The 17,533-nt window shown below is 38.7% G+C and overlaps 1 protein-coding gene across 3 annotated transcripts in view; it reads right to left on the bottom strand.

The window, feature by feature from the left end:
- Aff4 (ALF transcription elongation factor 4) overlaps window positions 1-17,533 on the bottom strand; it is an 85,858-nt gene that overhangs the window by 45,671 nt on the left and 22,654 nt on the right. For 2 of the 3 annotated variants that reach the window (XM_057776711.1, XM_057776712.1), the window contains exons 3-5: window positions 14,774-15,553; window positions 11,225-11,269; window positions 5,788-5,874 (exon numbers count right to left, since the gene is read on the bottom strand). In XM_057776711.1, coding sequence (XP_057632694.1) covers window positions 5,788-5,874; window positions 11,225-11,269; window positions 14,774-15,553 — 912 coding nt within the window. The remainder of the gene's footprint in view (window positions 1-5,787; window positions 5,875-11,224; window positions 11,270-14,773; window positions 15,554-17,533) is intronic. The other variant, XM_057776714.1, reaches the window with a different exon arrangement.

Here is a 17,533-nt window from a genome sequence, read left to right as displayed (position 1 = left end):
AGGCAGGCACTGTGGTACTTGCCAGTAGTCCCAGCTATCTTGAGAGGATAAGGCAGGGAATAATTTGAGACCAGGATTTCCGGGCCAGGCTGGACAGCAGAGGAAGATAGTATCTCCCCCTACACACAGTAGATTTGGTTTAGGTACACAGCAAAAAGTACTGAAGGAAACAAATAAGACAGATAGAAAGCTCAATGAGCAGAAAGGAGTGGCAAGCAAAAGAAATGTTAGCTAAGAAGCTGGTTGGCAGTGGCACACACTTTTAATCCCAGCACCCGGGAGCCAGAGCCAGGTGGATCTCTGTGAGTTCCAGGACAGCTAGGGCTACACAGAGAAACCCTGTCTTGAAAAACCGAAAAAAAAAAAAAAAAAAAAAAAAAAAAAAGCTAGTTGCATGGGAAGTGGTTTATCTTCTTTATATACTGATTACAGAATGGTAAGGCACACAACCCCAATACTTGGGAGACAATAGCAAGACTTTCAAGGACATTCTTAGCTTGTAGAGTCTGAAGCCAGCCTGGGAACAAAGAAGATAAGACGTTGGGTAGGGTTGGGAGGAAAGAGAGAATATTAAGAGGACATGGGGAAAGAAGCCCCATTTCAGAGAATGGCTGGAATTTCTCACCAGAAGCAATAACTCCAGCACCATTAATATCTGCTGCAAGGTTGTTTACCAAGAGATAATATTTCTTCTTTACAGAGCTATTTCAAATAAAAATGTTAAAATAGCCGGGAACCATTTTTAAAGACTGAGCATACATGACTTTTGAGTATACTCCTTTCACAGATATAAACTTGAAAATTTCTTGAATTTCAAAAAATCATACAAACAAGTTTGTAAACTTTATAATAAAAACACCTTAATTTCCTACATGATCTTTGTGACCTAGGATTTTTTTTACCTTACCAGTTGAAATCCTATCCATCACCAGAACTGCTCTATGATCTCACTTAGGTTACTTAGCAACTGCTGGGATAACTTTAGAAGTCACCAAAATGTAATATACAGCTAATGTAAGCTTTTGGGATACTCTTTAGAAGACTATAACCATGCTCTTGAATATGTTCCCTATTTTTCCTGACTGTATCTCTTTCTCCTTAATGTGTATACTTAAATCTATTTACAAATTTCTTCCTAATACAGTCCAGCTCTGTTTCATTCTGACTTATATGGAAATTCTTTTCTGAAGCCAAAAAAAATCTTGACTTCACCCGGTCACAGAAAAAAAAACTCAGCTGCAAAAATAGCACAGAAAACTTGCCTAACACTCTAGACCAATTTGACTTGGCACACACAGAATACTCTACTCAGGAATAGCAAAACATATATTCTTTTCAAGTGTACAGAAAATAGTTACAAAAAGGAGAAATATTCTGGGCCATTAAATAAATCTTAATAAATATAAAATGATTCAAATCATATGAAGTATCCTTTATGGCCCAAAAGGAATTAATCCACAAATCAGTAATATATGTGGAAAATCTCCCAAATATTAACTCTTTAAAAAAAAACACTTCAGCCAGGCAGTGGTGATGAATACTCCTTTAATCCCAGCACTTGGGAGGCAGAGGCAGGAGGATCTGAATTTGAATCCAGAGTGAGTTCAGTACAGCTAGGGCTATACTGAGAAAACCTGTCTTGAAAAATCAAAAACCAAAGAAACCAAAATTTGAAAATAAGCCATAAAAAGTTATTAAAACACAGAATATTAAAATTTGTGATGTATTTATTTATATAAATAAATACAGAAAATCACGGTTTAATGATACTATTTTCAATTTCAAGAAAAAAATTAAAAAGAATAGTAAATAAAAGTAGAAGAAAAAGCATAAAAATTAGGGTAGAAATGACTAAAAAAGAAAAACTAAGGGAAAAATAGATGAGTTTAAAAAATCAACCAAGAAACCCTGTCAAGGGTGGGAGAGAGGACAGTTTGTGGGAGTCAGTTCTCTTCTTCCATCATGCAGGTCCCAGAGATCAAGTCAGGTCATCAGGCTTGGGGCAAGAACCTTCACCTACTGAGTCGTTTTGCTGGCCTCAGTCCTTGGTTTTATTTAATTATTTATTCATTTTTTCGAGACAGGGTATCTCTATGCAGCATGGCCATCCTGAAACTCACTCTGTAGACAAGTCTGGCCTCAAACTCAAAGAGAAATGCCTGTCCTGCCTGTTGGGATCAAAGGCAAGCACAACCAACCCCCAACCAGTCCTTGTTTTGCTTTGTTTAGCTTTTTAAAGATTTATTTATTTATTATGTATACATGTATGTATGCCTGAGGCCAGAAGATGGCACTGGATCTCATTATAGATGGTTGTGAGTCACCATGTAGTTGCTGGGGATGAGTCACCATGTAGTTCCAGGACCTCTAGAAGAGCCACCTCTCCAGCCCTAGTCCTTGTTTTATCTTCTCATTTTTGTTAAATGTATTAATGTCTTTTCTTGTTGCAGTAACAAAAATACCTGACCAAAGCAACTTTTAGGAAAATTTACATATCTAACCTTATAATGAAGGATAGTCAAAATGCCAGCAAAATAAAGATGTATAAAATTGTTCTCAGCCTATGTGTATAAGGTATATATAAAACATAAATCAATTTTATGTTCATACTTCAGTTCATAGTGCTTGTTTCCTATATGGAAGTATTTCAAAAAACTTGAAACACTAAAACTAGAAACACTTTTGACTCCAAATATATGGAATTATTCATCCCATATAGGAAGAGCCAATAAACACACAAAAAAAAAGATGATTCAACATCATCAGTCTTTTTGTTTGTTTGTTTGTTTGTTTTTGTTTTTTTTTTTTCCGAGACAGGGTTTCTCTGTGGTTTTGGAGCCTGTCCTGGAACTAGCTCTTGTAGACCAGGCTGGTCTCGAACTCACAGAGATCCACCTGCCTCTGCCTCCCAAGTGCTGGGATTAAAGGCGTGCGTCACCATCGCCTGGCTTTTTTTTTAAATATTTATTTATTTATTTGTTTGTTTGTTTATTTAATTATTTATTTATTATGCAATATTCTGTCTGTGTGTATGCCTGCAGACCAGAAGAGGGCACCAGACCTCATTACAGATGGTTGTGAGCCACCATGCGGTTTCTGAGAATTGAACTCAGGACCTTTGGAAGAGCAGGCAATGCTCTTAACCGCTGAGCCATCTCTCCAGCCCTTTTTTGGTTTTTCGAGACAGGGTTTCTCTGTGGTTTTGGAGCCTGTCCTAGAACTAGCTCTTGTAGACCAGGCTGGCCTCGAACTCACAGAGATCCGCCTGCCTCTGCCTCCCAAGTGCTGGGATTAAAGGCGTGCGCCACCACCGCCTGGCTATCATCAGTCTTTAAGGAAATATAAAATAAGAATGACATACCTCTAACACACCCGCTAAAATGACTAAACGTAAATAGACGAACAACAGTAAGCTGGAAGCACACACAGAACAAGTGGTGCATGGTGGGGAGGGGAAAGAAGGTGTGTCACTACAGAGAACACCACTACAGAGAACAGTGGTCAATGTCTTAGAAATGCAACACACATTTACTACATGACTCAGCAATTCTTTTCACCATATAACCTAGTATTTGCCCATAGGAAAAGAAAATATAGCTGGGCAGTGGTGGCACACACCTTTAATCCCAGCACTCAGCAAGCAGAGGCGGACAGATCCCTGTGAGTTTGAGGCCAGCATGGTCTACAGAATGAGTTCCGAGACAAAGAAACCCAGTCTTAAAAAGGAAAAAGAAAAAATAAAGAAAGGGAGGAAGAGGGGCTGGAGAGATGGCTCAGAGGTTAAAAGCACTGGCTGCTCTTCCAGAGGTCCTGAGTTCAATTCCCAGCAACCACATGGTGGCTCATAACCATCTGTAATGAGATCTGGCACCCTCCTCTGGCGTGCGGGCATACATGGAGGCAGAATGTTGTATACATAATAAATAAATCTTTTCAAAAAAAGGAAAAAAGGGGAGGAAGAGAAGAAGGAAAGAAAGAAAGCCAAAGTCTACAATATATACAATAATGTTTAATAATGTTTATAGATATTTTAACAGCCTAAAAGTAACTTCTATGTTCAGTAACAACTGAACAGATAAAGAAATTTTGGTCTTTTCATTAAAAGCTTACTAGAAGAAGAAGAAGAAAAAAAAAACAACTACTGATATATTCAAGAACAGGGAAGACGGCTTGTTTTCACAGGCTTGGGTTCTATCTCCAGCACACTCACACATGTGCAAATGTGCATGCAGGCACGTGCGTGCACACACACACACACAAACACAAAAGCAAATGAGGATGGCGGCAGTGATAACAGTAAGATAACTGGGACTTGCTGCCCACTAGCCTTGCAGAAAAACACCTCTAGATTCAGAGAAAGCCTGCGTCCAAGGAGTAAGGCAGAGAGCCATATAGGATGAGGACATCAATTGTCTCCCTCTAAGCCTCTACACATATGAATGCATGTGCATACCTGTACATATATGTGTATACATACAAGCATATATACAAAAGAAGTTTAAGATCATTATAAGCTACACAGAGTTCAGGGCCAGTCTGGGCTACAAGAAACACTGCCTCAAAAAGTAAGAAACATAAAGCGGGAAACAATATAGGAAGACATTGATGCAGAACCCAGCTTCCACACCCAAGTGCACAGGATGAGCATCCCCTCCCCAAACATATACATGCTCAAAACACATACACACAATAAAAACATGAGGGCTGGTGAGATGGCTGGGTGAATAAGGTGCTCACTGCCAGCCTGACACCCTGAGCTCCATCCCTGGGATCGACACAGTGGAAGGAAGAAACCAGTTTGCAGCACACACACACATAAAAGCACAAGCATATACACAAGCACACATGCATACACACACACAAACAATAAAAAATGTTTGCAGTAATTAAAACTGATAGTAAATTAAATACCAAAGAGATCTGGCTAAGTCAGATAATTCATACTTTAGGGAAACTTAAAAGACATTAAATACCTCTAAGTAAACAACATAGAAACAACTCAAAACCACAGCTGACAGATTAATGATACAAAAAAATTTATCTGAATAGAAATAGCATATTTATATGGGAATGAGTTTACACTTATGAGTTTGTACACATGCATGCAAGTGCTATGAAAAGGTTTGCAAAGACACATGAAATTGGATGAGCTAAAGAAAAAGAACCAGGGAAGGGCTGGTATTAGATGTCCTGAACAAACTTTCACATGAGAAAGTATTTTTGACTGATCATTAGGGCGAGAATTTTTGAACTCTGAAAATGTAGCCAGGTTGGCCTTAAACTTCCTGTCTGTGCTTCCATAGTGCTAGGGATTACAAGCATAAGCTCTCCACACCCAGCCTTCTATTTTCGCATTGTTTGTGTGAGTATAAATTCATGTTTAAAAACTTAATCTGCAGAGTTTAGACAGGCTAAAAACTGATGTGTGAGGGCCTTTTCTTATAGGACATAAGTATGTTTGTGGCTAGGTCCTGAGAGGATCCTTAGAAAATAACCTTAATAGCCCTAGCTACCTTCCATCTAGAATACCATGAATTTACAAAAAACATCAAAGTCTTCTCTCTCGCGCTCTCTCTTGCTCTCACCTTCCAAATTTTCTCAAGTACCTCTCAGTGCAAGATGCTCTCAATTCTATTATTATTTTTAAATTTCTTCATAGAAACCATCACTACTTAAAATTATTTTTTTAATTTATTTACTGTGTTTACCACTAAGGAAACAATTCTGAATTTATGTGATTTTAGTTGAGTTTTCTTACATTATCAAAGACAGATTTTATTTACTTACCTTAGTTGGAAAAGGAAATTTGGAAGGTTCTGTTTTGCATGGTGTATGAATAGCCGTTAAAGGGGGAGGCCATGAATGCGTCATCTCCTGAAATGTAATTATTACAGTTTGTTTTCAACCAGGACAAGATTACAAAACTATACAGCTAAAAACCAGCTTTGTACTTAGAAATACTGGTTTTATGATTGATCCTCTAAAACTATGTATAGTGAGTCAATGGATATTAATAAGGCACAAAGTAGTGCTGGTAATGGGGCAGAAAATACAAATTCTCTCTGACTTTAAGGGGTATATGGATAGGATGATAAAAATCTGTAAACAGTTAGAGAAATCAGCCTGTAATGGAATACAAGGTCTGATGTATTTATTTGCTTGTTTTTTGAAACAGAGTCTTATTCTGTAGCCCAGACGCCCATAGCTTGCTTTGTAAATCAGACAGGCCTTGAATTTGTGCTGATCCTCCTGCCTCTGCCTCCTGAGTGCTAGATTACAGGCATGAGCCACCAGGCCTTCCAAATGCATATTATGCAATGATACTAAAAAGCGATCTTGCTATAGGAATGGAAGGAAGAAGATAACAATTAATTAAAACAACTAATATGGCCGGGCGGTGGTGGCGCAAGCCTTTAATCTCAGCAGAGGCAGGCGGATGGATCTCTGTGAGTTCGAGGCCAGCCTGGTCTACAAGAGAAACCCTGTCTCGGGAAAACAAACAAACAAACAAACAAAAAAAAAAAAACCCAGCTAATATCAATTTTTACCATCAATGGATCAGAAATGATGCTAAATGTTTTGCTTATCAATCATTTCTTAAAATCATGACATAGATATTATTACCCTAATTTATTTAAGGTGAAACTCAAGCAAAAGTCAACATTCTTTATTCAAGGTTGCATGATTAATAAATAATGGACAAAGAATTTCACTGTAGAAGTCTGATTACAGAATCCACAGGCTGGTTGAAAATTTTGGTCATGTGAAGATCAGAAGAGAGATTTCAAAACCATATTAGGAAGAAAATAGATAATAAATGCCCTGGATATGATTTTAGTCAATGTCTTCACTCTATTCATGTTATAAATAACTGGGCATGGTTTCATTTGCCTCTAATCTCAGCTCTTGAGAGGAGGCGTCAAGGGAGCCTAAGCTATGACACCCTGTAAGTGAAGTTGGATAAAAATGTGTAATGCCTGAGGATCAAGGAAGAGAGGTATTTGATTTCCAGAATTTTGTTCAAACTTAACCATTAGGTAAAAAAGTGACTGGTGGTGCTTAGGAATTTATACTGTGACTATAACCACAGTTATATAAAGATACAGTGAGATTAGATAAAGATTCCAAGGACTCACAGATCAAATATTAACAACTCTGGGTATTCAACAATATAATAATGATAGACAGCCATACAATGAAACACCAGACGGACATTAAAATGAGAAACTCAACTATGATATGAAATGATGTTCACAGCATATTATTGTCAAACACAAATCATAGTCTATGCTCTAGTAAATATTTAAAGTTTTAAAAGTGAAGCCTCTGAAAGGAGGCTTAACAGTAGCTCCTTTTGGGCAACAGAATGACAGAAGAGGCAAGAGACAGGGCAGCTGATACAGTGTCTACTGAAACCTCCTAAAGCAGCCACCTGCACAGGACAGAGAAGTCCCACCCTGGCTGAGGAGTTATCGACAACTGAGATCTAGCTGCTGGGAGAGGGAGAGTCAGTTTTCTTTAAGGGTGCAGTCCCTGGTAGGTCAGCCAAACTCCAACAGATGGCCACACACTCAAGAGTATATGGGCAGCACAAGGTAGACTTGCTGAGAAAAAGAAAAAGGACATAAATTTGGGTGGGTAGGGAAGTGGTAGTGGAACTTCAAGGAGTTGTGGGCTGAGTATGATAAAAACACATTATATGAAATTCTCAAAGAACTAATAAAAAAATGAGGAACCCCCCCCAAAAAAAAAACCCCTAGCCACTTACATATAATTACTCTTGTCCTCTTACAATACTTGTATTATTTCCTACACCCAGCTCTGGAAGATTAACTTAAACAGTTCAACTAGTACATCACCGCCACATCGCTAGCACTTGACACATAATAGGTGAATCACTGACAATTTAAAATTTTCAATAAACATATTTATTTTTAGCTAGAAGTTTTTCCTTATGTTCATAATAGAATTCCTAGAAACTGTGATTACAAGCTGAACGGAAACAAAAATCTATGAAGGGAATGTGGAAACTTCTGCACCACGGATTTTTAGTACTGGCATTTTACAAACCAAATGCCAAAAATATACTCAACTGCTAATCTTTCCAACAATCAACCTGACTGGGCACTAAAACACTCAAAATCACATACCAAGTTCATACGTAGAAAATGTAGGCTACATGTTTAGTAAGAACAAAGTGGACAAAGAAAGTACTCCAGACACTTAAGTTCCATATACTGTTAAAACTTCAGGGGGAAATGTGTGTGTTCCTTTAGTACGCATGCACATGTGCACACACACACACGAAAAAAACAAAACAAAACCCAACAACAAAAAACAACACACACACAAACTCACAAGCATTTCATATGCATAAGATTCTGTGTGTATGTGTGTGAGACAGAGTGAGAGGAGAGAGAGAGAGAGAGAGAGAGAGAGAGAGAGAGAGAGAGAGAGAGAGAGAGAAATGAATGCTTGGGGATGAAGAGATGGCTCATTGGTTAAGAACACTGGGTGCTCTTCCAAAGTACCTCGGTTCAATTATCTGTAACTCCAGGTCCAGAGGCTCTGACAATCCCCTCTGACCTCTTTGGGCAACGTACACACATAGTGCACATATATGTAGGCAAGATACCCATTAAATACAAAAGTTTAAAAAAGAGAGGGAAAGAGAGACTATAAGACTGAAAGTGGAGAGTTTTCACTGTGGCCTGACACAGGAAGAAGAAAGGTTTCCTTGGGGTTCCACAGAAGACAACTAAATACATCCTATTACAGACAAAGGAGGGAATCTGACTTTAAGGAAGTGATCTGAGTGTGGAAGTACACGTCTCTAACCCTAGTGTTGGAAGGTGAGGCAGGAGGACAGAAGTTCATTGTCAGCTCCCACAATAAGAAACCCTATTTAAAGGAAGGAAGGAAGGAAGGAAGGAAGGAAGGAAGGAAGGAAGGAAGGAAGGAAGGAAGGAAGGAAGGAAGGAAGGAAGGAAGAGGCTTAGGAAAATTGGCAAAAGTGATCAGTCAGAAGCAGGAGTGTCGAGGACTGGCTATGGGTGTCTGGATGTTAAATTCTTCCTTAGAACTGTGGTCTCTGTGATCTCAGTCTCTCTTAGAGAGCCACTGAAAACTTCTAGCAAAAAAAGTCAAGTTATGAAGGCTAGGGGCTGAAGTAAAGACTTGAAACAATATAAAAAGGACAGATAAGAGATTTTAAAAGCAGCCGGGCGATGGTGGCGCACGCCTTTAATCCCAGCACTTGGGAGGCAGAGGCAGGTGAATCTCTGTGAGTTCGAGACCAGCCTGGTCTACAAGAGCTAGTTCCAGGACAGGCTTCAAAGCCACAGAGAAACCCTGTCTCGAAAAACCAAAAAAAAAAAAAAAAAAAAAAAAGAGAGAGAGAGATATTTTAAAAGCAAAAATAAAAAGATTGTCTTAAGGTTTATTATTACTATTATTATTATTATTACCACCACTACTACTGAGTGAGTTGGGCATAGTAGCACAACTTTAATCCCAGCACTCAGGAGGCAGAGGCAGGTGGATCTCTGTGAGTTCGAGGCCAACCTGGTCTACAAAGTGAGTTTTAGGACAGCCAGGGCTACACAGAGAAACCCTGTCTCAAAAAAACAAAAACAGGGCTGGAGAGATGGCTCAGTGGTTAAGAGCATTGCCTGCTCTTCCAAAGGTCCTGAGTTCAATTCCCAGCAACCACATGGTGGCTCACAACCATCTATAATGAGGTCTGGTGCCCTCTTCTGGCCTTCAGGCATACACGCAGACAAAATATTGTATACATAATAAATAAATATTTAAAAAAAGAAGTCTATTAAAAAAAAACAAACAAACAAACAAAAAAACAAAACAAAACAAAAAAAGCAAACCCTACTACTACTCTGTAGGTATATGGTCATGCAGCAATGGCACACATGGGAATGTCGAAGAGTGTCATGTGGAGGCCAGAGGACACTGGGAATCACTTCTCTCTTTCTACTGTGGGATTGAATTCAGGTCATTTAGACTGGTGGTGTGAAAAGCAGTTTTACCTGCTCAGCTATCTTGGCCCAAGTGAGAATTTTTAAAACTACTGAAGTTGACAGAAATGGAAAGCATGAAGATATTCAAAGAAATTTTAAGTCTAAGACTAGTTTTGTGATTAAACAATATATGGAAGAAATTAGAGATAATAAGGACTTTACATTTACATTAAAAGGAAAGAACTAAGAGACATAAACTAAAGCCTACAGGAAATCATGGCAGGAAAGAAGGACTGAATTGCCAGTTGTCAGATAAAGCTAAGTACATAAGGTACATAAGGTGAGTAAGACTGCAAGGAAAGGCTAGAAAATATGCCTGTAAGTAAAAAGAGAAGTCACAATACTTCTTAGAAAAGTAGATAAGAATCAAACAATGAAGCTCAGGAACAAGAAAGGAATGAAGTTTCCCAAAGGAAAAAATATAAAGCTCTTAAACAGCAGAGACAGTAAAGCAAATAAGAACAGGCGTTCTTACATGCATTACACCCCAGGCAGAAGACAAGAGATGAACATTAGAAAAGGAGGTTCAGTAAGACGATAAAGGGAGACTGTAGCAGCTAAATAAGGAATGAGGGATTAAATGGGGGGAACAAATTATAGGAAATAGGCCTAGACAGGTAGTCTCAGAAGAATATGTCATAAAATTCAAGTACAGACAAAGATTCCAGTAGCTTCCAAAAAATAGGAAAAGTCACGTGTGACTAATGTTTTTCTCTTAGGAGCAAAAAGCAGTCACTGTCACTCACTCACTAACTGGTCCTTCCTTCTTTCCAGCAGAGGAAGGCACTTTTGTTAGTCTTAGTAGACTTTTAAGTGTGTCTAATAAACACTCCAGATCAATACTCAAAGGATAGCTTTTATTTTAGTACCTGACCAGAACAGAATGTACAAGTAAATTATAAACCAAACTACTATCAACATGGCTCTGGTAACTACTGAGATTTAAGTTATAAGTCTAAGGAAATATAGTTGCAATTGGTTTCTTCCTCTTCTCATAAACAGTAAACAAAGTATGTAACCAGAACCTCAGAAAAGTTCTGGTTACAGAACATTTTTTTTTTTTTAATAATGGACATGACATAATCAGGTTCCACATAGAAGTAACCTGTGTTAAGAAGTAATTAAGAATATGAAAGAGTTGGTAATATAGGCATCACAATTAAATAACAGATAATTAAAAAGAAACTTACTTTAAGTATTTCATCCACACAGCTTACATCACCAGAAACTGATGCCTTAAGAAAAAGAAAAAAAAACAGACATTAGATTTGAAGTAATTTGTTGTTAGAATTTTAGTACTTACTAAAATATTAGTATTTTAGTATTTACTAAATACTAAAATGTTAGCATTTAAACATATTACAAACAGTATTAGAAATTATATAAAAAGAAATTACATAAAATTTGAAGATTTATGATCATATTATTTTAAGTCAGAACACCAGCTAGAATTTTTGAAATAGCTTTCCTACACAAAATTCCCCAAAATATTTTTATTTTATATATGTAACTGTTTTGTCTGAACATATATATGGGTGTTATATGCTTGCCTTGTCCTGCAAAGGTAGGAAAAGGGCACTAGGTTCCCTGGAACTGGAGTTATAGTGAGTTGTTAACCGTTGCATGGATGCTAGGAATAGAACCTGGGTGCTCTTAACCACTGAGCCCTCTTTCTAAACCCCAGATTTATTTATTTTTATTTTATGTATGTAGTTGCTTTGCCTACACATAAGTCTGTGCACTACTTATATGCCTAGTACCTACAGAAGCTAGTTGAAGGAATCTGATCCCTTGGAAAAAGAGTTAGAGACAGCTGTGAGCCACCATATGAGTGCTGAGAACTGAACCCAGATCTTCAGGAAAAACAGCGCTCTTGGCCTTTGAACCATTATCTCTCTAGCCCCTACAAGTTTTTAATGTAGCCGGGTGGTGGTGACGCACCCCTTGAATCCCAGCACTCAGGAGGCAGAGACAGGCAGATCTCTTTGAGTTTGAGGCCAGCCTGGTCTACAAGAGCTAGTTCTAGGAAAGGCTCTAAAGCTACAGAGAAACCCTGTCTCGAAAAACCAAAAAAAGAAAAAGAAAAACTGAGTAAAATGAGCATTTTTGAAAGACTAGAGATATGGGTCAAAAATGTACATTTTACATAGCATTTCACAAACTATAGAAGGCAGACAGACTGGTAATATTAAGGCATAAATAAGAATAAAAAACTAAGCCCAAATCTAGTTCCAAAGATTTATTGAAATAACAAATTACCACTTTTCTGAGGGCTGGGAAGCAACTCTGGTCCTCTTTAAGAGCAGCAAGAGCTCTTAACCACTGGCTTAACCACTTTCCCTCAGGTTCCAAGATTCTTTTTATTTAATTTTATTATTATGTGTGGTGTGTGTGTGTGTATGTTAAGGGTGGGGCATGTGGGGAAGAATGGGTCAGAGAATAACTCTTAAGAGTTGATTGCCATGCCGGGCGATGGTGGCGCACGCCTTTAATCCCAGCACTTGGGAGGCAGAGGCAGGCGGATCTCTGTGAGTTCGAGACCAGCCTGGTCTACAGAGCTAGTTCCAGGACAGGCTCCAAAGTCACAGAGAAACCCTGTCTCGAAAAACCAAAAAATAAAAAATAAAAAAATAAAATAAATAAAAGAGTTGATTGCCAGCCAGGTGGTGGTGGCGCATGCCTTTAATCCCAGCACTCGGGAGGTAGAGGCAGGCGGATCTCTGAGTTCGAGGCCAACCTGGTCTACAAGAGCTAGTTCCAGGACAGGCTCCAAGGCTACAGAGAAACCCTGCCTTGAAAAAAAAACCAAAAAAAAAAAACCAAAAAAAAACAAAACAAAACAAAAAAAAAAGTTGATTGCCTCCTTCTACTATGGAATCCAGGACTGAACAAGTTAGCAAGTTTATACTTTACCCACTGAGCTACCTTGTTGGCTCAAGATTCCTAAATGTTCTTAATCATTTTCTTTAACTTTGATTCCTTCTGCTATTCTGAGCTGAGATATGCCTTTTGTCTTTTTAACTGTGTGGGCTTTTTTGTTTGTTTGTTTTGTTTTGTTTTTTAAGACAGGGTTTCTGTGTAGCTTTGGAGCCTGTCCTGGAACTAGCTCTTGTAGACCAGGCTGGCCTCGAACTCACAGAGATCTGCCTGCCTCTGACTCCCAAGTGCTGGGATTAAAGGCATGTGCCACCACCACACAGCCAACTGTTTTTATCGTATAAACTGCATTAAAAGATAAGCTTTGCAGGGCTGGGGAAATGTCTCAGTGGTTCAGAGCATTGGCTGTTCTAGAGCAATCACATGGCTGCTCACAACATCCGTAATTCCAGCTCCAGGTGATATGAGGCACTCTTCCTTCATCAATAAACACCAGACATACACAAAGTGTATAAATACACTTGCAGGTGAGACACTCATAAAATAATAAAATAAATAAATCTTGCCTACATGACAATGTTTTGCTGAAATCTAATATTCTGACAATTTAGTACATGAAGATAAATTTTCAGATATTTCACTATGAATGCTTAGCTCTTTTTTTGTTAAAGATTTATTTATTTATTATGTATACAACTTTCTGCCTTCATGTATACCCACACACTAGAGGAGGGCGCCAGATCTCATTACAGATGGTTTGGAGCCACCATGTGGTTGCTGGTAATTGAACCCTGGACCTCTGGAAGAGCAGACAGTGCTCTTAACCACTGAGCCATCTCTCCAGCCCTGCTTAGCTCTTTGGTTATTTTGAATGTCAACTTTTATACAGTCACAGTGACTGTTTCAGCCCTTTAGTTGTGAGCAAAGGAGGAGGCACCAGAACTATACAACATTATCACTTCTGTACACTTAAAAGTCCCACCATTTATTACCATAAACCATGACCTGCTTTATTTGTAAAACTCTAAGAATAGACAAGCTAATTTTCTCTCTCTCTCTCTTTTCTTCCAGTTTTTTAAGACAGGGTTTCACTGTAGTTTTAGGGCCTGTCCTGGAACTAGCTCTTGTAGACCAGGCTGGCCTCGAACTCACAGAGATCTGCCTGCCTCTGCCTCCCAAGTGCTGGGACTAAAGGTGTGTGCCACCACCACCCAGATTTTCTCTTTAAATAAAAAGAAATAAGCTATACTATCCCATAAAACCAAAGAACTTTAACAAATCAATAAATCTTTCTTTTAGTATACAATTTGACTTGTCATCTTAATTTAAAAAATCTGGGGCTGGAGAGATGGCTCAGTGGTTAAGAGGACTGGCTGTTCTTCCACAGGTCGTGAGTTCAATTCCCAGCAACCACATGATGGGTCACAACCATCTGTAATGAGATCTGGTGCCCTCTTCTGGTGTGTCAGCATACATGGAGGCAGAATGTTATATACATAATAAATAAATCTTTTTTTTTTTTTTTTTTTTTTTTTTGGTTTTTCGAGACAGGGTTTCTCTGTGGTTTTGGAGCCTGTCCTGGAACTAGCTCTTGTAGACCAGGCTGGTCAATAAATAAATCTTTAAAAAAAAATAAAAAATAAAAAAATCTGTGAATGATATTTTCTTTATTATCCAAAAAAGTGTTTAGTTCTATGAATCCACTTGGGAGTCAATTCCCAAATTGTTCTTTAAACCTTTATTTCATGAATTTTTTAATTTTCCTCTTACTATTAAGGCAAAAAAACAGTTCCAATTCTCTGAAGTATCTACAAATGACTGCATATAGCTACAATGCTAACCACTCTAAGTGTGAGACTTACATCCAAAGGTCGGGAAGGTATTTTCAGCTTGGTGAGATGTGCTTTGCTGCTGGGCTTCAGCTCAGTCATGTTATTACCATGAGACTGGCTGCTGTAGTGCTCAGAGGTCAGCTTTGGTTCCACAGACTCCTGTCCATCCATGGGCCTTACGTAGGCAGTGGGTTTCTGTAACATTGAACTAGATTTGGACATCAAAGAAGGTGGGAAAGACTGATTTGAATGCTGCCCACTTGAAAAAGGAACACGGGAAGGAGAATCCCAATTGGCATCAGGGTCCCGAGGTGATTTGGAGCGCTGATGTTCCTTGCTATGGTGATCATTCCCATGAGACCTGGAATGACTAGAACTTAATGAAGAAACAGCCTGGGGTTTTCCAGGGCTTGAGGATCGTGATTTGGAGTGCTCTGACCCATGTTGGCCTTTCTTCCGGCTACTGCTATATGAGTCACGGTCATGTCTCTGACTGCTACTACTAGTGCCGCTACCACCTGCACTGTTCCGCTGGCTACTGTGTCCACTCTGCAAGCCAGAGGACCGTTTCTGAGGCTGAGAAGTGCTTGGTGCGGGTCCTACAGGAGTCCATTTGTTACTCTGATGAGAGCCTCCATGTCTCTGTTCAAAAAAATTTGGGTTCGCTTTTTCGTCTGTTGTGGTTGGTACTGCAGGCTTGGGAATTGCAACAAGCTTTGGTATAGATCTGTCTCCTATATAATCCTTCATCTCATCGTAGTTTCCAAGCATACTCTGAATACGACTTGATAACTTATCTTCTTTGCTAGTCTACAAAAAAAGAAAATAAAAATATACTGTTAGTATAATTTGAATAAAATATTCTTCCAAACTCATTTTATAACCCTCAATCAGAAGGGTTTTTAAAGATAAGTCTCACTTTTTAATCTTAAAATACACATCTATAAATATACACCAAATACACACACAAAACAAACAATAAAACTAGATCCTCTCACAGTCTAGGTGAGCACTGATTCTACCACGCACTCTTAGTCCAGATAAATATTTCTCTCTCTCTCTCTCTCTCTCTCTTTCTTTTTTTTTTTTAAAAGATTTTATTTATTTATTATGTATACAACAGTCTGCCTCCATGTATGCCTGCAGGCCAGACGAGGGTGCCAGATCTCATTACAGATGGTTGTGAGCCACCATGTGGTTGCTGGGAAGTGAACTCAGGTCCTCTGGAAGAGCCGTCAGTGCTCTTAACCTCTGAGCCATCTCTCCAGCCCTTTTTTTGGTTTTTTGAGACAGGGTTTCTCAGTAGCTTTGGAGCCTGTCCTGGAACTAGTTCTTGTAGACCAGGCTGGCCTCAAACTCACATAGATCTGCCTGTCTGCCTCCCGAGTGCTGGGATTAAAGGCGTGTGCCGCCACCACCACCCGGCCAGATAAATATTTCTCATAGTGAAAAAAAATTTACTGAATGTATCTGAGGGAAAAAAAAACATCAAGAAGCCGGCGGTGGTGGCGCACGCCTTTAATTCCAGCACTCGGGAGGCAGAGGCAGGCGGATCTCTGTGAGTTCGAGACCAGCCTGGTCTACAAGAGCTAGTTCCAGGACAGGCTCCAAAACCACAGAGAAACCCTGTCTCGAAAAACCAAAAAAAAAAAAAAAAAAGAAAAAAAAAAAAAAAAAAAAGAAAGTATTTGAAAATAACCATGCTAAAATACAAAAGAAAATCTACAGATTACATTAAAAAGAAATCAAGACTAAATAATCAGGGCTGGGCTGCAGCTCGGGTTTAGTGTTTGAATGGCATGCCTGAAGTCCTGTGTTCAACCCCTAACAACACATAAATTGACTTGGTGACATATCCCCAGCATAAAGGAGGATCGCAAATTAAGGTCATCCTTGACCACTTAGTGAGTTTTAGGCCTGGAAAACCTGAGACATTAACTTAAAAAAGAAATTCCCAGCCAGGTGGTGGTGGCGCATACCTTTAATCCCAGAACTCGGAGGCAGAGGTAGGCCAACCTGGTTTACAAGAGCTAGTTCCAGGACAGGCTCCAAAGCTAAAGATAAAAACTTGTCTTAAAAAACAAAAACAAAAAAAAAAAAAAAAGAAAAGAAAAGAAAAGAAAAAAACAAAAGAAATTCCCAAAGAATCAATAAAAAATAAATAAAAATAAAAAAGGAAAACAAAAAAATCCACCTGAACTACCACTATTTATTTTGAGATTGGGAAACATTAATGATAACTTTGTTTGAAATCTGTCTGATCTTCTTCAAGAATCAAGATAAAAATATGGCTGTTCACAGAAAACATCAATATTGGAAAACAAGTTTGATTCATTATTTTTTTATTGTAAAATGAATAGTAGCATGATTTACAGATTCTAGACTTTAAAATGTTAACAACCAGCCGGGCGGTGGTGGCGCACGCCTTTAATCCCAGCACTCGGGAGGCAGAGGCAGGCGGATCTCTGTGAGTTCGAGACCAGCCTGGTCTACAAGAGCTAGTTCCAGGACAGGCTCCAAAGCCACAGAGAAACCCTGTCTCGAAAAAAAAAAATAAAATAAAATAAAAAAAAAAAAATGTTAACCACCATTGAAACCCAAAGGCAAATGAAATGCTAGAAAGACATGTCACCAGTAAAGTGACCTTAGAGTCATGAGAATTGGTACTGTTCAGTGCTCTTTTTTTGTAATCTCAAATCAAAAACAATGATAGTAATTAATAATAGCAATTGGGCTCAGTGATTAAGGGCACTTGGCTGCTCTTCCAAAGGACTAAAGTTCAAATTCCAG

The sequence above is a fragment of the Chionomys nivalis genome, chromosome 7, assembly GCF_950005125.1.
Source record: "Chionomys nivalis chromosome 7, mChiNiv1.1, whole genome shotgun sequence".
Classification (NCBI taxonomy): Eukaryota; Metazoa; Chordata; class Mammalia; order Rodentia; family Cricetidae; genus Chionomys; species Chionomys nivalis.
This window is presented reverse-complemented; position numbering and strand designations above follow the sequence as displayed.